Source organism: Hypanus sabinus, chromosome 20, assembly GCF_030144855.1.
Source record: "Hypanus sabinus isolate sHypSab1 chromosome 20, sHypSab1.hap1, whole genome shotgun sequence".
NCBI classification, from domain to species: domain Eukaryota; kingdom Metazoa; phylum Chordata; class Chondrichthyes; order Myliobatiformes; family Dasyatidae; genus Hypanus; species Hypanus sabinus.
In genome coordinates, this window is record NC_082725.1 from 14364080 (window position 1) to 14383603 (window position 19524).

Sequence of the window (19524 nt, forward strand, 5' to 3'; positions counted from 1 at the left end):
GAGCAACACCAGGGTTGAGGTGTCCAAAACTAGAGTTTATTAACACAAGATAAGAGGTGAAAAATGTTTAATTTTCTGAGATTTACCTTCTTTACACAGAGGGAAGAGAGTACCTGGAATGAGCTGCTAGAGGAATCAGAGTCAGAATTAGGTTTAATATCACCAGTGTATGTCTTGAATGCAGCAAAATGCAGGTAAATCCTGGAGGGAAACCTGATGCAATCTGCAAAAAAGCTGCAACTTGGGAGAAGGTTTGGGTTTCCAGTGACACAATGGCCCCAAGCATAAAGCCAAAGCTACATAGGAATGGCTTAAAAACAACAAAGTTAATGTCCTGGACTGGTGAAGTCAGAGTCCAGACCAGAATCCAATTGAGAATTTATGGCTGGACTTGAAATGAGCTGTTCACTCACAATCACCATGCAATCTTACAGAGCAAGACCAGTTTGTAAACAGTAATGTGGAAAAACTGCAGTCTCCAGATGTGCAAAGCTGATAAGAGACCTATCCACACAGACTTAAGGCTGTAATTGCTGCCAAAGGTGCATATTCTAAATACTGACTTGAAGGGCGTGAATCCTTGTGCAATCAATTATAGAAACATAGAAAAACTACAGCACAATACAGGCACTTCAGTCCACCAAGTTGTGCCAAACATGTCCCTACCTCAGAAATTACTAGGCTTACCTGTAGCCCTCTATTTTACTAAGCTCCATGTACTTATCTAAAAGTCTCTTAGAAGACCCTATTGTATCCGCCTCCACCACCATTGCCGGAAGCCCATTCCACACACTCACCACTCTCTGAGTAAAACACTTACCCCTGACATCTCCTCTGTACCTACTCCCCAGCACCTTAAAACTGTGTCCTCTTGTGGCAACCATTTCAGCCCTGGGAAAAAGCCTCTGACTATCCACACGATCAATGCCTCTCATCATCTTATACACCTCTATCAGGTCACCTCTCATCCTCACTCACTCCAAGGAGAAAAGGTGAAAATTAATTTGTGTTTTATATTTGTAATTAATTTAGATCACTTTGTAGAGATCTATTTTCACTTTTCTATTGATCAGTGTTAAAAAAAGCCGAATCAAATCCACTGTGACTCTATGTTGTAAAACAATAAAACATGACAACTTCTGGGGGAGGATTATGAATAATTTTTATAAGCCCTGTACATGGAGGGGATGGGCTTGGCCTTGGAGGGTTGTGGGCCAAAAGTGGGCAACAGGGACTAACAGGGAAGAAGTTGTGGTTAGCGGGGACCAGTTAGGCTGAAGGATCTGTTTCTGTGCCTTATTACTCTATGACTCTAAGTTGTTTAAGATGAACAATTGAGACCTCCCAAACTATCTACATTTCATCTTTCTGCAAAACCTCTGGCACCCAGATCACTTACATTGACACCCAAAGGTGTTCAGGCCCTCAATTCCAAATGACATCAGAAAATACAATATTGGAGTGTTAGGAGCCAAATGCAGGCAACTGGGGTGAGTAGGGAGGATGCTGTGGTCAGTATGGATCATTTGGGCCAAAAGGTTCCATGATATATGACTCTGTATCCAAAGAACAGTGAACATTCGAACAGTAAAGAGGATTGAGGCTTTATGCGCTGCACTGCTGCCGCAAAACAACAAACTTCACATCACACGCCAATAGTAATAAAGCTGAATCTGATTCTGAAAAGTTGCAGTTGGGCTCCCAGCGATATCCTCCTGACCTTGCCTCAGAAACTAATCCAGTCCTGGTGGACTAAGTTTTCTATTACCTCCATATTACAAATGTTCTTGTCAATAGGGGCATTACAGTAGCATATCCATTGGCTTAATGCTTCACAGCACCAGCTGTATGATCGGGATTCAATTTCTGCCACTGTCTGTAAAGAGGTTGTATGTTGGCCCTGTGATCATGTAGCTTTCTTCCTAAATTCTCCTGTTTCCTCCCACAGCCCAAGGATCTACAGATCAGAGTCAGCAAATTCTGGGCATGCTACGTAGCCGTCAGAAGCATAGCAACACATGTAGGCTAACCACAGCACAATCCTCAGACTGTGTTGGTCATTGTTTCAATGTATCTGTGACAAATAAAGTTCATCTTTTTTATCTTTAATCTAATTTTTAACGTATCGTGTATCTCAGTTATCTTCTTCTTTGCTATTATTTAAAACAGGGTTCCCAACCTGGGTCCATAGACCCCTTATTGGTCCAAGGCATTAAAAAAGATTGGGAACCCCTGGTTTACGAGGGGTGATTGATAAATTTTTGGCCTAAGGTAGAATCTCTTTTCTCTTCCTTGGTGAAGACAAATGCATAAAATCATTTAGGACCTAACTGTTGACTTTATCATCTGTGAACAAATTTTCAGTTTTGTTATAAATCAGCCCCAATTCTCCTTTGATTATCCTTTTACTATTTAAACACCCAATTAAATGAAACAATACTGCTGATGGCATAGTGGTCAATGTAACTCTATTGTTGCAGCAATGACCCTGGTTCAATTCTGCTACTGTGTGTTAGGAGTTTGTATGTTCACCCTGTGACCGTGCAGGTTTTCTCTGGTTGTTCCGATTTCCTCCCGCACTCCAGAGATGCATGGTTACTGCCAATTACGCCACTGGTATTTAGGGCAGCAATGAAGGTCCTCCACCTCCGGCAGTGTTCAGGGCCTCCTTCATCATGTCAGTAGTTTCCTCTCAGTTTTTACTCTTGTCAGTTACACAAGTTCCAGGTGCAGACTCAGGAATACCGTCACACTCAGATGGAGAAGGATCCTTCACTGCTGTTTCTATAGTAATTTTGTTTTACCAGTCAGAGTTGTTAGCCCAGAGCTGAACCACTGAACCTGGAGGAAGAGTAGACCACTCTTAGCCTGTCCTCTACCCTTTGACCTGTTCAGCATGGCTGACCCCACCAAGAATCAAAGCATCAACCCCTGTCTCCAGCCAACGTAGCTCTCCAGGTCATTGAGGCATGCAAGCCTCCAAACCCAATGACAAGGTTGTGGTCCTTCTGAAGGGAAAATGCATGGGTTAGCAGGTTAATTGGTCACATGGATGTAATTAGCCAACGTGGGCTCACTGGGTCAGAAGGGACTGTTAAAGGTACTGTATCTGTAAGTAAAAATATAAATAAAAATGAAGCTTATGAAGACTGGGCAACTACACAGTATCTTCTTCATTTTCACATGTAAATATACTTCTGCAGACTCAGGAAGTTGATAATTGCATCACTTAATCGTGTAACTCATCCCTAATATTCTCAGTGCCACTATAAATGTACTTGTGATTCATATGAATACACTCTTATTTAACACAAAGCAGCTGTTTTTTCACAAAACAATCTGCATTTCCAACCCTGCTCCTCCTCTTCCTCCTCTTCAACAATCATCACTAATCATACCTCTGCCTCCTTAGCTATAACTGTCAGTCCCTTAGACTTTGATCTGTTCTCCCACTATGACTTTGTTGGAATGTATGCACCAGTAGTAAAAATTTGGCAGAGAAAGGGATTAGTCATGAGGACTATATTGCATGCAGTTATGTAATAACACGTGTTAAAAAAGGTTGATCAAGTAGGTAGGTTTTAAGCAGTGTGTTGTAACAAAGAAGCAAAGAGGTCTGGGAAGGGAAATCAAAGATATGATTACCAGAGGTCTAGCAAAGAAAATTAGGGCAACACAGTGGTGTGGCATTAGTGCAGCTGTCACACAGTCCAGCCAGATGGATGTTCTTCCCACGACCATTGAGTTTTATCCAGATTCTTTGCTTTCCTCCCATATTTGAAAGTCATGCTCACAGATTATTTGACTACTGGTAATATGTCCATAGTGTACAGCAAAAGAATCAAAGGAAATTTGAAGAGCATATGGTAGAAAATAGGTAAAATTAGTGGGAAGGGGAAGAATGAACTGATGAGAATGCTCTGACAGCTATAATTGATTTTGATGGGCAGAATGTCTTTCTTCACCGTTGTAAGGAATCAAGTGTGCAGAACTGGATGTACACAGAGTTCTCACAGAAGTGCAGAACTGAAGACATTTTGAGATGGAAAAGGGCATTACGCCAGGGAACCAGGAGACTGAATAAACAAAAAAGTGGACTGACTGGGTAACGTTCGTGTTTGAAACGACTGAGGGGAACTTGAACAGAAGGCATTGAAAGACAACATGTAGGAGTAGCTCCTAATTCAGAGGGTATATTATTGTGTAAGGTTGTGAGATGTCTTCATGAAATTACATTGGATATTGGTGCCTTCGTACAATTATTTAGGACATTGGTGTGTTTCTTCTTAAGTCTCTAGTCTTGGTCCCTGAAAGGTAACCATTGGAGAATAACAGCAAAAAAAAATCACATGACTGATTCCAGTGGTGATGCATTTGTAGTATGAGAAGAAACTCAGAAGATAAGGCATGTTGGTCCATGGCCTCCTCTTGTGCCAAGATTCTGTCTAGATAGCTTCCAACCTGATGTCATGAATATTGATTTCTTCTTCCTTTAATTCCCCCTCCCCCTCTTCTTCTATTCTCCACTTAGTACTTTTATCTGCCTAATCCAGGCATGGGCAAACTGCGGCCCGTTAAGCTTTTTAATCCGGCCCGCAGAACTTGATGAAATTATATTAATAAACCTTGTTAACATTTTTCCCCGCAATTCTGGCGTTTTTCCAATAGATGACGCACTCTATATACATTTGTGGCGACCCATTTCCTGGCACATCCGAACCAGCTCACAATTAGCCAGCGTTCTGACGAAGGGAGATAGCCTGCGGGGATTTGCGAGCACAGAGCTTTGGAGCCTCTGCGCAGAGGGGCAGGTTGAGGGAGGCTTAAAAGTGAGGCTGGGGATTTCGAATAAAGTTTTTTTCTTCGACTGCAGTTACCGACTCCGTGTCGTAATTTTAGCGCTGCATGTAGCACACCGCTACACATTGACCTTTGTTGAGATGCAGCGTATTACTCCACATTTGCGCTTTTCTCTTTGTTCGACTCGACCTATTTGTGTGAACAGGCGTTCAGCATCATGAACATCAACAAAGCCAGCCACAGATCCAAGTTAACTGACCAACACCTCAGATCCATCCTGAGAATCGCCACAACAAAACTAAATCCAGACTTTGATGCGCTGGCTAAAAAGGGAGACCAACAACACTGTTCCCACTGAAATTAAAAATAAGTTTCTTCATTGTGTTATGTAAAAAATGCATTTGAAAATATTTTTTTCAATAAGCCTTACATGTTACATGTCATTTCTGTTAAGTGATGGACATGAGTAGTGCGCAGGTGCACGTACGTTCTCAAAATAAAAAATGCGCTCCAGATCAAATAACGCGCTCCGCATACTAGCGCGCTCTCACTGTTCTGTCATTGTGCGGGTCGTTGTTGAGTTTTGGCTCAGGGGACAATTGAATAAGAAGGAGCAGGACAAGTAGACCTGCATCTCCTACCGTTTTTGAAATAAAGACAGTCAGGAGGAGAGTGATGATGATAATATCTTGAAGGATAACGAATTTTCAGTGCTTTAAAATAATAACTGTTACTATTTAAAAAAGCTGTATTTTATTCATTTAATTTTCAGTGTTTTAAAAGTCATTTCAATAAATAGCTAAATACCATGGGACTTCAAAGACAGATATTTTGTTGTAATACATTTGTTCATTTTCAATTGAAATTAAAGCACCTTTTCTACATATCCCATGATATTTTATTTTCTCTTATGAGGTGTATTACCAAAACACTCCAACCATCTGCTCCTGGTCCGGCCCCCCTGTCAAATTTTAGAACCCTTTGTGGCCCTCAAGTCAAAAAGTTTGCCCACCCTGGCCTAATCACTTCTTTGGGTCCCCTTCTCCTTCCCTTTCTCCTATGGTCCACACTCCTCTCCGATCAGATTCCATCTCCTTCAGCTCTTTACCTTTCCCACTCACATGGCTTCACCTATCACTTTCCAGCTGGCCTCCTTCCCCTCCCCCCTCCTTTTTATTCTGCCATCTTCCCTCTTCCATTTCAGTCCTGGGTCTCGGCCCAAAACACTGGCTGTTTATTTATTTCCACCGATGCTGCCTGACCTGCTGAAATTTTCCAGCATTCTTTGCGTGTTGCTTTGGATTTCCACCAGCTGCAGACTTTCTCATGTTTATGAGTATACAAGACCTTTATACACTAGACTTCAGAATAATGAGAGGAAGCTGCATTAAAGCTTACGTGTTTCAAAAAGTTGGAAACAAGAAGTATGTTCCCCTTGGCTAAGGAGTCTGGGCCATGCCTTTTTCTTGCAGCTACCATTGAGCAGAAAGTACAAAAGCCTGACGTCCCACACCATCAACTTCAACAACAGCTACTTCCCATCAACCATTTAGTTCTTAAACTAACTTGCACAATTCTAATCACAGCACACCGCAATGGACTTTGTTTTCTGTTCTAATTGTTCAAAGTTCGAAGTATATTTTTTTATCAAATTGCATATATCAGCATATACAACACTGAGACTCATTTTCTTGTGGGCATACTCAATAAATCCAAAACCATAATAGAATCAATGAAAGATCACACCAATAGGACATACAACCATTGTGCAAAAGACAACTGTGCAAATACAGAAAGAAAGAAAGAAATAATAATGACAATAAAAAATAAGCAATAAATATTAAGAGCATGAGATGAAGAGTTCTTGAAAATGAGTCCAAATGTTGTGGAAATATTTCAGTGATGGAGCAAGTGAAGTTGAGTGAAATTATTCTCCTTCATTCAAAAGCCTGATGGTCGAAGGGTAATAAGTGTTCCTGATCCTGGTGGTGTGGGTCCTGAGGCTCTTGTACCTTCTTTCTGATGGCAGCAGCAAGAGCAGAGCATGACCTGGGTGGTGGGGGTGCTGCTTTCCTGTGACAATGCTCCGTGTAGATGTGCTCAATGGCAGGGGAAGATGTACCCGTGATGTACTGGGCCGTATCAACTTCTTTTTGTAGGCCTTTCTGTGCAAGGGCATTGGAGTTTCCATATCAGCTGTGATGCAGCCGGTCAATATCCTCTCCTATGAAGGTTTGTCAAAGTTTTACATGTCATTACAATACTTTGCAAATGCCTGAAGAAGTACAGGCGCTGCTGTTCTTTCTTTGTAATTGCATTTACGTGGTGGGCCCAGCACAGGTCCTCTGAAATTATAACACTGAGGAATTTAAAGTTACTGACTTCCTCCTCCTGAAGTCAACAATTAGCTCCTTGGTCTTGTTGACAATGAGTAAGGGGTTGTTGTGGCACCATTCAGCCAGATCCCTCCTATTTGTTGATTTATCACCAGCTTTGATTCAACCTACGACAGTTGTGTTATCAACAAACTTGAATATGGCATTGGTGCTGTGCTTAGCCACACAGTCATAAATATAAAGCGAGTAGAGCAGGGGTTAAGCACACCTGTTCTGATGGAGATTATGGAGAAGATGATGTTGCCAATTCAAACTGACTGGGATCTACAAGTGAAGAAATCAAGGATCCAATTGCACAAGAATGTATTGAGGCCAAGATCTTGAAGCTTATTGATTAGTTTTGAGGAGATAATAGTATTGAATGCCAAGCTGTAGTCAATATGGAGCATCCTGACGTATGCATCTTTGCTGTCCAAATACTCCAGGGTTGAGTGAGTGAAAAGCCAATCAGATAGCTCAAATCTGCACGAATCTGCTGTGACGGTAGGCAAAATGGAGTAGATTCTCAAGTCACTTCTCAGGCAGGAGTTGATACGTTTCATAATCAACCTCTCAAAACTCTGTGGATGTAAGCGCAACTGAACAATAGTCATTAAGGCAGGTTACCACATTCTTCTTAGGCCTGATATAAATGAAGCTTGCTTGAAGTTGGTGGACTGCTGAAGCAAGAGATTAAAGATCTTAGTGAATCCTGAGATGGAAAAATCTGCAGATGCTAGAAATCTAAGCATCACACACAAAATTCCTGGAGTAACTCAGCAGGCCAGGCAGCACCTATATGTCACTGGGTTCAGATGTGGCCCAAATGTGGAGTAAGAGACACTGAAGCGGGTTGATAGTTCGCAAAACTTTAATGCGAACCGTGTTAAAGGGAAAATAAAACAATAAACACTAGGCCAAACAGGGCTGTTAACTAAAACTCTCAAAACAGAAAACGAAGCCTACGCTGCAACTGAAAAGGATATCTAAAGATGTCACCTGCAGACAACACAATCACATACAACATCCTTTGGATGGTTCATCAAACTACTTTCACATCTTTCAAATGTGTTTCTGCTACCGCTGGAGCCAGTGATCTACACTTTGGTGGTGTATTTTCAGGTCAGTTGAGCGATCTGGTACTTTCCTGTCACCAAAGGTGTTCAGTGAGGTTTGCAGTGAAGCATGCAGCCTCAAGGCCAAGAAGTATAGAGCAAACCCATAACTGACTTCATTTATCGCCAATCTCAGTGTCAATGAAGGTTGAAATCATCAAGGTGTGTGGGTATTCAGTGTTGTCTACCAGCCTCTTGCTCACTGCTGCCAGAGGAAGATGTCTGCATGTGATGGTCTTTCTCACTCTCACTTGATGCTACCAGAGTCCTGAGTATTGAGCAAGGTTTACTTGACACAGTTTGTGAATTGGATGCTGCAGTTCCTGGTTTCCAGTCACTCCCTTTTTTGTTGCTGTTTTGGGCAATTTTTATTAGGGCAGCCTGAGGATAACAAATGTTGCAATGCTAGTTTGAACTGAGCTGAGCTGAACTGAATATGCCTGGACTCTTTTGATTTTCTGTTTTATAATCTGTGTTTACGTTTTTTTGCCATTTGCATTATTTGATTTTTTTTTTGCACATGGGAGGGTGGTGTTTCATGTTTTTCTTTGAATGGTTTTCTTTGTTTCCTTTCTGTCTGTGGGAAGATAAATCATATGATTGTACACCATATACATACTCTGATGATAAACGTTCTTAGAATCTTTGACTAGAATAAGGGGTCAGAATAAGGTGCAGGTTACTTGGGACTAAGATGAACAGAAATTTCTTTATGTTGGGGTTGGTGAATCTTTGGAATATTTTATATATGTCAGAGAGTTGTGGAGGCTCAGTTATGGAACTTATTCAAAAAAGAGATCATACATTTTCTGGATATTAAGGCAACCAAGTGATAAGGGAAAAAGTAGGAGGGTGAAATTTTGGTAAATCATCCATGATCTTGATGAATTGCAGGAGAATGCCTGAAGGCCCAAATGCAATGGCCCCTCCTGCTCCTAATTTTATGTTCTTAAACCCATCACAGCAACCCTGCAAAAGCATTTCCTATTCCTTCAAATTTTACAATGGGAAACAATTTATCTGAGCATTACACTGTGAAATTTCAACTTCAAGGATCAACTTTATTCACCATATACATTTACAAAAAGAAAACCGGAGCACACCACCTGTTTTGGCATCATTACACTGGCTGCCTGTGTCCTTTTGGATCAATTTTGAATGCTCTTAATTGTGTATGAGGCTCTGAATAATCTAGCTCCTCCATGTATTTTGGAATGTCTATCCCCTTACATCCCTAATCGTAATCTTAGATCCATGAATACCGGGTTGCGTAGAGTTTCTAGAGGCAAGCATATAAAAACTGGTGCTGCGTCCCCTTCCTCTTATGCACCAAAAATCTGGAATACTCCGCCAACTGAGATACACCAGGCCAGTACTGTGGAATGTTTCAAAACACTTTGAGGAATTTACTTTTTAAAAATTTGACCTACTTATAAGGATAATTGAATTCCTGTTGATATTGATTACACATATAGTTTTGTCTATTCATATATGTTTATTCTATATGTTTGTCCTTACTTAAGATTTTTAATTTTGTCTCACATTTTATGACTATATTGATCTATGTAAAGCACTGTGAGCCTGCATCTTAATGGATGAAAGGCGCTATATAACTGAAACTCTGGTGTGTTGGTCAGGGTGTAACATGCACCAAGACCAACATTCAACAATGAAAAAAGAATAAATAATTAAATAAAAATAAAGTTTTAGGTTGAAATATGGACATCCGATAAATTGTGCAGAAATACAAAATAACAGCACATACTTATAACGTAAACAGCATTGTAAAAATGGTTTAACTTGCTTCAGTGCAATGCAGAGAGGGGTAATAGATAACATTACCGTAATTTCTCATCAGAGGTGAAGTGTAAGATGGCATGAGACAGATCGGTTTACTAATGTACACACAGTTATCATTAAACATTATTTGAGCTTTCTCGTGACATATCAAATGGGAAATCAGAACACTGGGGTATTTTTTTAACCATAACTAGGTGGATTAAACATCTTAATTTTGAATGTACCTTGCACTCTACATAGACCCTTCACAAATCTGGTCGGGCAGAGGCACCTCAGAAACCGGAGAACTGGTGGGTACCAGCATTGACAGGCCTGGTGCCAATGCAACTGCCGCCGCAGTAAAGAGACTGGAGTTCAAATCGCGCCATGTGGATGTGATGTTTAAATTCAATACATAACCTGGAATTAAGAAGAAAGGAAACTAATGAGTAATAATGGTGACTACAAACTTGCTGTGCTGTTGGGGAGGGGAGGTACTCAATAAATTCACAAGTGATCCAAATCTCACATTGCTCGTTTGTGATCGGTCCCTGCATTTAGCGAAGAGTGCCTCGGCGCATGCGCTGTTTGAACTCATGAGCGGCTCCCCGGGATTTCAGGGCATGCGCGGCGCCGGCAGTCGGCCGCGGAGCATGCGTGGTCTCGGGAGCCGGTCTCTGGGGTCTGGTGCCGGACTCTCCATCCGCTTCGCCCTCCAGCTTCGAGCCTCCCGGTTGCTCCGGTTTCCGCTCAGTGAGCGGTATCAGCACGCTTCCTCGTTCCTTCATCTGCTCTGCAGCATGGGGAGGCGAAAGAACAGACCTAGAGACCGTGAAAACTCCGACCGCAAGCCTGTAGGTATTAAAGTGGTCGGGCGCGGCCCCGTCACTCTGTGCCCGTAAATGACCCTCAAACCCGGCCCTGCCGGCAATCCACAGGCTGTATTATATTATGCTTTGTTGAGTTTCTGCCACCTTTCAGATGGGCCACACCAGTTAATCTAAAACCTGATTTGCTTTCACTGATGGTTTCGCGCTCTCTCACAGGCCTCTTGTAGTTTAAAAATCCACGTTGCTGATGCCTACCTTGTGTAATAGTTTCTCTCCGGCCACAGCTTGAAGAACGGTTCGACCCAAATCTCAGAACAAGTCAAAGTAGGATTGGGGAACGTGGGGACATAACTTCTGGGACAAAGTGTTTGGATTCAGAAATAGTGGTTTGAAGTGTCCCCTGTCACAAGAGAGCATGTGCTTGGCCCAAGCCTTTCTTATTCCTCTCAAAACGCGTGTGTAGGGGGAGGGTAGGTAATGTTGACAATTTAAGAAAGGCGTAAGGACACGGGCTAGGGGGCTATATAGATCGGTGTGCCGAATGTCGGTGCTGGGAACTTTACTACAGAGGATTCTGAGAGACGGGATCTACCAACTTTTTGGAAAAGCAACGACCAGCATGGCTTTGTGTATGGGACATCGTGCTCTCAAATTTGACTTTTTCTGAGAGGTGACCAAAGATTGAGGGCATAGAGGTAGATGTTACCCAGGTGGATTTTAGCAAAGCTTTTGACAAGATCCTCCTGCATAGAAGGCTGATCTGGAAGGTTAGATCACAAGAAATCTAGGATGAGCTGGCCAACTGGGTATATAATTTTATGATGTATACTGTTGATATTAAATCTGATTCTGAATTGGCTTGGTTGGTGGTTGAGAGTTGCTTTTCAGATTGCAGGCCAGTGAAGAGTAGTGTGCTGTAAAGATCAGTGATGGGTGCACTGCTTGACATCTGTGTCAATGAGTATGTTGCTGGCACGGTTAATAAGTGTGTGGGTGCCACTAAAATTGGTGGTATAGTGGACAATGAAATTGAAGACTGCAGGTGCTGGAACCCAGAGGAACACTCAAGGTGTTGGTGGAACTCAACAGGTCAAGCAACATTTATGGAGAGAAAGGACAGTCAGTGTGTCTGGAGGCTTCAGTCCAAATGAAGTGACTCAACTGGGAACAGGATAGATAAAATGAATGGTCAACCTCCCCCCTGATTAGGGGAGTCTTAAATCTACAAGGTGAGAAGGAGACCTGAGGGGGAAGTTTTTCTACATAGATGGTGGGGGGGTGGGGGGGCATGTGTAACAAGCTACTAGAGCAGGGCTTCCCAAGGTTTTTTATGCTATGGACCTTTGCCGTTCCAGACTGGGAACCCCTATACTAAAGGAACTGTAGAGTAATACAGCACAGAAAAAGACCCTTCTACCGAACTGACCAATGCTAATCATGATGCTCACCTAAGCCCATGTTTGGCCTTTATTCTTCTAGACCTTTTCTGTCCATGTACACCCAAATGTCTTTTAAGATTATTTTTAGCTGCCACAAATACTTTTTTTCTGGCAGCTCTTTCAGTGTATGCATCAATTTCAGCAGAAAGAGCTGGCTGCTCAGGCCATTTGAAATCTCTCCCCTCTCACCTTGCTTTCCCTGCAGAAAAAAATTGGATGTATTCACCCTATCTACGCCCTCCTGTCTTCTTTGCAATCTTTCCAGCTTAATGACATCTATAAAAGGTGGCCAAAACTATACACACAACTCCCAGTGCAGACTTGCAAATGTGGAGGTAGATGCATTTACAATTTAAAACAAATATTTGGATAGAAATAAAGCAAAAGGTGTAGTGGAATACAGTTCCAGTTTAAGATGGCGCTACTGAAGTTGTGCAACAACTTTCTGGTAATCTGGTACTTGTAGTAGACAAGAAATATGACTAAGAACAACATTAATAACACCTTTTCTGAAGTAAATTGTGGTCAAATATCACCACAAACAATGAAGAAGCAAGCAGAGGCAAAACTGATTTGAAGGCTGAGTCGTACTGGTGTATCGCAAAGCTGAAACGCAGCATGTTCAAGACGTGGTCACAGATGGAGTTGGTGTTGCTGCTGGAGTGAAGGATCTGGAGAGGAGTCGACGTGGAAGAGTTTCAATGCCCTTCCGTCTAACCTGGATGCAAATTTGGATTGCTTTAAGCGTCAAGCTGATTTGGTGAGATTGAGAACGGCTTCTGGCTCTGTCAGTGTGTGTTGTTGCACCAGGGCCAGATCCTGGAGTGAGGCGGTACTAGGTGCTTGGACAATTCAAGTGTTGGGCCAGGTAGACTGGAAGGCCCAAATGCAGAGGGGAGGGTGAGGCTGATTTCACTTGCTCTCCCATGATGTTCATTCCCCTCTCTGGTGGCTGTCATTTCTGCAAGTTTTGCAGCATTTTTGCCTGCTAATACTATGAACTTGAGACTGAGGCTCGCACATTCTGCTCTGGCTGCTCCAGAGAGCAGATCTAAGGCTCAGTCTGGTACAGACTGCTGTTTGATTCTATTGTTTGCTTGATGTGTGTTATTTTTTCCTCTTTCTCTGGAGAGTGGTTACGATCTTTTTTTAAATTGGGTTATTTGGGTGTATCATTTATACTTTGACAATAAATGTACTTTGGAAGTGGGCCAAATGCAGTTAAATGGGACTGGCTCAGGTAGAGAACTTGGTCAGCATGAGTGGGATGGGCTGAAGGGCTTGTCTCCCTAATTCATGGCTGTATGTGTACAATATACTGATTGTCCATTGTGCCATGCAAAGGAATCTTTACATCATAACTACGGTAAAGATTGGAGTATTTGTTCTGTAAATGAAAGTATGGTGTTCCTGCCTTAAAAATTGTATGATTCTTTGTATTTTACAGGGTTGGGGAGCTGGCTACCAAGAAATTATTAAAGAAAATAAGCTCTATGAAGAATATTACCAAAGGCAAAAGATTGTTCCTGAGGGGGAGTGGGATCAGTTTATGGCGACCATGAGAGAACCTTTGCCAGCTACTTTTCGGATAACTGGATACAAGAGGTAATTGAATTAGAAGATAAGTTTTGAATTTTTCTGTAGTGTTTGCAATAATACTAATAATATGTACTGTTATGAACCTAAGCTAGATAACAATGTGTTCTTTGCACACTTTATGAAAAAACAGAACGTTTACTTTCTTGTTGGCTTTCTCTGTCCAAAGCAAAAGTATAGCAGATTCTGAAATAAAAAAATGTTCCAAGTGTTCTTCAGGCCAGACAGTATCTGTCAAGTATGATGCAGAATTAACTTTTCCTTGACTTGAAATGTTAGTTAAGCTGATTTATGTAAATGCTTATGGAAATCATTTCATTTTGTATCCCTTTGTAACTAGAGTTTTGACTTGCTGATTGGCAGGCCACAATCAGTAGGAATTGGCAATGTTGCATCCAGAGATAATATTGTCATCTTCACAAGTCAAGAATAAGGTGAAGTTCTTTTCAGGAAACTGCTTAATCTACAAGGGGTACCCGTCCAGTGAACTTGACAGGGTCCATTTCAGCAGGCCACAGTCATTTTTGTCTTTTGACCTTATTGGATGATTTATTAGTTCAGGTTTGAATAACTGCATCATGCTCCAGGCACCCTCCATGAGCTCAGTTCAGAAAGTTATCCATTCCAAGGAGAGGTTGAGATGTCTCCCATTCTCATAGATGAGGACCAAGGTCTGGATTTGGATAGGGTCATTTCCTGTCCCCCAGCCCCGTGTGCACATCCCTGAAAATACTGGTCAGTGGTATTTTGCCTTTTTGGGCAATAGTTTTGTTTATACATATTAGTATCTAATAAGAATTCAGTACGTTTATTTTCAATCAGTCGGGTAGAATAAAGACTTTTTCGCTTGATTAGGGTGAACAAGCTGGAGAGGAGTTTATCATTTTTAAAGTTTTGAAATTACATTGTTTATGTCAAAATGTTGTCCTTGTTGATCAGTAGTCATTTGCTGAAACAGTGCCATCAGGCCAGGGTCTTCCAGCATTGGTGCAGTGAGTGGTTCAGCTCAGTCTCTGTTGACCACCTTGTTTTTTGGCCCAGCAACTTTTATCCAATGTGACATTTTATCACAATGATGACACACTCCCTTAGTGATTTGGTCTTGCTTTTTTCATTGGTTAGTAGAGGCAGAAAACCAGCTCCGCAGCTTTGACGAGTACATTGATGTCCAATTGAGAACGGTAGTCTGTATGGCGACAAGCACAATGCTAAAAGATGTGATAAAATTGGGACCACGTTATTGACTGGAGTAGAAGTAAGAGACTGAATTGATGGTGTCATATATTTTGTGAGATTCTATGAGAACAGCCAAGGTAATAATAAGTATTACTTTAGGTTCTTAAAGTTTGATATTGCCCAACAAGGTTGTCAGCATGGATACTACCAACCTAAGTCCTAGAGCTATATTATCTTAAAATAGTTTATTTAAATAGTTGTTAAATATTGACTTTATTTAAAAAGAATATGTAAAATTCGTGCCAGATGAACACGGGTTGAACCAAGACAACAAAGTATGCTGATAGTGTTACAGATGGAACCTTCGATGAAATGCAAGTAGTGTAGCCTGCAAGCACTCATGTCATACTGACTCATGACATGTTAAGTAGGCTGTTCCCAGGCCCTGTATCAATATACCTTTTGTCTGCTCTACAAATATTTGCCCTTTCTCTTAGTATAACTTGTATATAAATGCATTCAAAATAAAAGTTCTTTCCCAAAAGAGTTTTTTTTTTTAATTTAAAATGTATTTTCATAGGTTATTGAGCACGACTTTATTTTGTCGTACTTCCTGCAACATTTGTGTCATTTATTTTTGGAAGACATAAGGAGCAGAATTAGGGCATTCTGCCATTCCATCATGTCTAATTTATTATCCTTCTCAGCATCATTTTCCTGCCTTCTCCCCATAACTTCTGATGCCTTGACTTTTCAAGAACCTATCAACTTCTGTCTCAAACATACCCAATGGCTTGGCCTGCATAGCCATCTGTGACAATTAATTCCACAGATTCAGTACCCACAGCTAAAGAAATTCCCACTTATTTCTGTTCTAAATGGACATCCATCTATTCCGAGGCCATGTCCTCTGGTCCCAGACAACCCCCACCGTAGGAAACCTCTTCTCCACTTCCACTCTATCTAGGCCTTTTAACATTCAATAGATTTCAATGAGAATCCAGCAAGTACAGAATCATCGTGTTCCTCATCTGTTAAACCTTTCACTCCTGGGATCATTCTCTTAAACCACCTCTGGACTCCCTTCTAAGCCAGCACATCCTATCTTAAATAAGGGACCCAAAACTGCTCAAAATCTTCCAAGCACAGTCTGATTAATGCCTTATAAAGTCTTAGCAATACACCATTGCTAATTTTTTCTAAAAAAGTTGTTTTTTTTTTATTTCCTTTCTTCTGCCCCTCCCTCCCTTCCTAAAGAGGAGTGATGTTTGCAATTTTCCAGTCCTAAGTAAGAAGCAAAAAAACAGGTTAGATGCTGGGATCTGGAACAAAAACAGAATTATTGGAAGAATTCAGCTGATCAGCATCTGAAATGAGAAAGCAGTTCACAGTTGAAGTTGAAGGCCCTTTATCAGAATCATGGATTTCTGACAGATAAGAAATTTTATTTTCTTGTATAAAATGTTGTAACTTTTTTCCCCTCTCTCTATTTAAAGTCATGCAGAAGAAATCTTGCATTGTTTAAAAAACAAATACTTCCAAGAACTACAACATTTAGAGGTTGAAGGACAAAGGATTGAGGCTCCACAGCCCTTGAGCTGGTAAGAAATGTTCAACAACGTTAGTGCCACTGAGGTTATCCAGTTAAAAAGACTTGTAAAAATGATTTTTTCCATGCAGGTATCCAAGTGAATTGGCTTGGCAAATTAACATTAGCAGGAAGATGCTGAGGAAGTTACCAGTCTTGGAGAAGTTCCATCAATTCCTTATTAGTGAGACTGAGTCTGTAAGTATTCAGGAATGTTTCACTTAAAAAGTCAGCCTGCTAAGATGATAAGGGAACATCGCAAGTGTGCAAGGGAATAACATTATGTAATTTGGTTACAAGAGTTGCAACGATCTCAAACACACCTCTGGAAAAGTTAGATTACAAAGTAAATAAAAAGATTTGAAAGCAGCTGATACTGTGCTCACAGTATCACAGATCATTGATTTGTTATGGCCATTCTGGTTCTGGAAGCTGAACAATCATAGGTATGTATCACCCCTCCCATCCCTTCCCTGACCATGAATTAGTTCAGAGTGACTTGATAAAGTAATGAGACTCAGTTGTTTAGCCTAGCCAGTGTGGTGTCAAGGACTGGCAGCAACAATTCTGTGTGTTGCTGAATCTCCTGATCCTCTACCCTAATGGACGTGACAGAAGCTTTAGTTTCCCCCTCTCTGTTCGGCTGCATATCCCTCCCTGGCCCAGATATTTCTTGATGTTGAAAGAAGCTCGTGATAATGTTGACTGTTTCATGCTTTGAAAGTGTTGGCAAAGGGCTGACCCTCTGCTAACTTACTGGCCACAGTTTCAGTGTGGCCAGTAACACACTGGCCAGAACATGTGGAAGAGTAGTTGTTGGTGCTAGTTTGTGCTTTTGCTTATTTTCATTTCTAAGAACGTGCCCTGGGTGCTAAGTGTGATAACAGTACATACACCTGAAGAGGAGGAAATGGCAGGGTTATAAAAAGAAACACAGGTGGAGGGCCATGTTGAATAATTATTTTTTAAAAACTGGGATTTTGTTTCCTATTGTGATTTTTATGACATTGCAAATTTTATTATGCATGGATTGAAGTTCAAGATGTCTACATTTTATCTAAAGTAGAATACTTTATAATACTTAGGTTCTTTATCCTCTGGATACTGTGCTCCTTCTCGTTTTGTGTTGTACTGTCTTGAGGTTGTACTATGTTTTCATATAATTGCCCTTCCTCCAGGGAAATATCAGTCGTCAAGAGGCCGTCAGTATGATCCCTCCATTGCTTCTTGATGTCAAGCCTCATCACAAGGTACGTGGGATTGAGTTGTAGAGCTTAGAAACTGGCTGGCCCAATCTATCTGTGCTGACCATCTCACACCCATCCCATCTGCTATCCTGTTTCCTTTTTCTTTTGAATCTCTTTTAGCTACCATCCTTTTTCTTTTGAATCTCTTTTAGCTACCATTCTTGGGCATTTTTAAGCACAAATTGAAATAGCCAATGAACCTGCTGATCAGAATGCTTTTGGAATTTGGGTGGAAGTGTGAAGGACCCAGATCATACTTGGGGCTTTGGAGCTACGTGGCTGCAGTTCTAACCATAGCAATATTGTGTAGAGTCAAAGGAAAGAACAGCACAAAAACAAGCCCATCTAATCTGTGCCGGACAATTTAAACTGCCTATTCCTATCGACCTGCACTGGGGCCATAGTCTGTTTTTTATTTCTCACACCATTCTCAGTGAACTCTAGAGACTGTTATGTGTGAAAATCCCAGGAGATCAGCAGTTTCTGAGATACTCAAATGACCCTGTCTGGCACCAACAATGGTTCCACAGACAAAGTCACTTAGATCACATTTCTTCCCCATTCTGATGTTTGGTCTGAACAACAGCTGAACCTCTTGACCATCTTGCATGCTTTCATGCATTGAGTTACTGTCAGATGATTGGTTGATTAGATATTTACATTAAGGAGCAGATGTACAGGTGTGCCTAAAGAAGAGGCCACTGAATGTTTTGTGTGTGCACATTTTTTCCGGAATTGCATGGTATGGTAAATTCGTCCTGAATTTTGTTATGAAATGTTTCTTCCTCGTTAGATTCTTGATATGTGTGCCGCACCTGGATCAAAGACTGCTCAGCTGATTGAGATGTTACACTCTGACATGAATGTTGCTTTCCCAGGTAATTTTTTTTTTCTAGAGTTAATGCTTTAATTCACTCTCCTAACTGAAGAAAAGATAGAACAGAACAGGAAGAGGCCTTTTAGCTGTGCTGGCAATGGTGGCAACTTCAATTAATGTTATCTGCCTGTGCGTGGGCTATGTTGCTCTGCCCGCTACATGTTCATGTGCCATTTTCTAAAGGCCTCTTATATGTTGCAATTTTATCAGTTTCCACAATGTCCTCTGGTAGCACTTGCAACTCTGTGTATTAAATAATCAAGGAAAACCTTGCCATGCAAGTATCTTTAAACTTCCTCTCTATCACCTTGCGGGTGGCGGGGTTAAGATAAGTCTCAACCAAAGGAGGTGCAAGGCACTCCTTTCCTCTGCTAGCCTGCAGGTCACCTTTGGACAAGGTGAAGCACCTGCTCAGCCCCTGTCCCCTCCCTGATCAGGGTCATGTGAGGCCATGAGCAGCTGGTGCATATCACAACTCCTAGTTATGCAACCACTGACACCAGGCAGACAATCTCTGAAGACGATTGATAATGGCTGGGGTCACTCATCTTGTAAAGACACTGTCCTGAAGAAAGCAAAGTGTATAGTAAAGTTTGCCAAAAACAGTCATAGTCAAGACCATGATTGCCTACGTCATACAACATGGCACATAATGATGATTTATCACCTTAAGTCAGGGGTCGGCAACCCGTGGCTCCGGAG

The 19524-nt window shown here is 41.4% G+C and overlaps 2 protein-coding genes across 2 annotated transcripts in view; one reads left to right on the plus strand and one right to left on the minus strand.

Annotated features, from left to right (window-relative positions):
• srd5a1 (steroid-5-alpha-reductase, alpha polypeptide 1 (3-oxo-5 alpha-steroid delta 4-dehydrogenase alpha 1)) overlaps nucleotides 1-10626 on the minus strand; it is a 58520-nt gene extending 47894 nt beyond the window's left edge. The window contains exons 1-2 of the mRNA XM_059945814.1: nucleotides 10599-10626; nucleotides 10315-10437 (exon numbers count right to left, since the gene is read on the minus strand). Coding sequence (XP_059801797.1) covers nucleotides 10315-10437; nucleotides 10599-10626 — 151 coding nt within the window. The remainder of the gene's footprint in view (nucleotides 1-10314; nucleotides 10438-10598) is intronic.
• A 20-nt stretch (nucleotides 10627-10646) lies between these two features.
• nsun2 (NOP2/Sun RNA methyltransferase 2) overlaps nucleotides 10647-19524 on the plus strand; it is a 30534-nt gene continuing 21656 nt past the window's right edge. Inside the window, exons 1-6 of the mRNA XM_059945129.1 lie at nucleotides 10647-10923; nucleotides 13786-13943; nucleotides 16607-16711; nucleotides 16791-16896; nucleotides 17877-17948; nucleotides 18739-18823. Coding sequence (XP_059801112.1) covers nucleotides 10666-10923; nucleotides 13786-13943; nucleotides 16607-16711; nucleotides 16791-16896; nucleotides 17877-17948; nucleotides 18739-18823 — 784 coding nt within the window. The 5' untranslated portion in view covers nucleotides 10647-10665. The remainder of the gene's footprint in view (nucleotides 10924-13785; nucleotides 13944-16606; nucleotides 16712-16790; nucleotides 16897-17876; nucleotides 17949-18738; nucleotides 18824-19524) is intronic.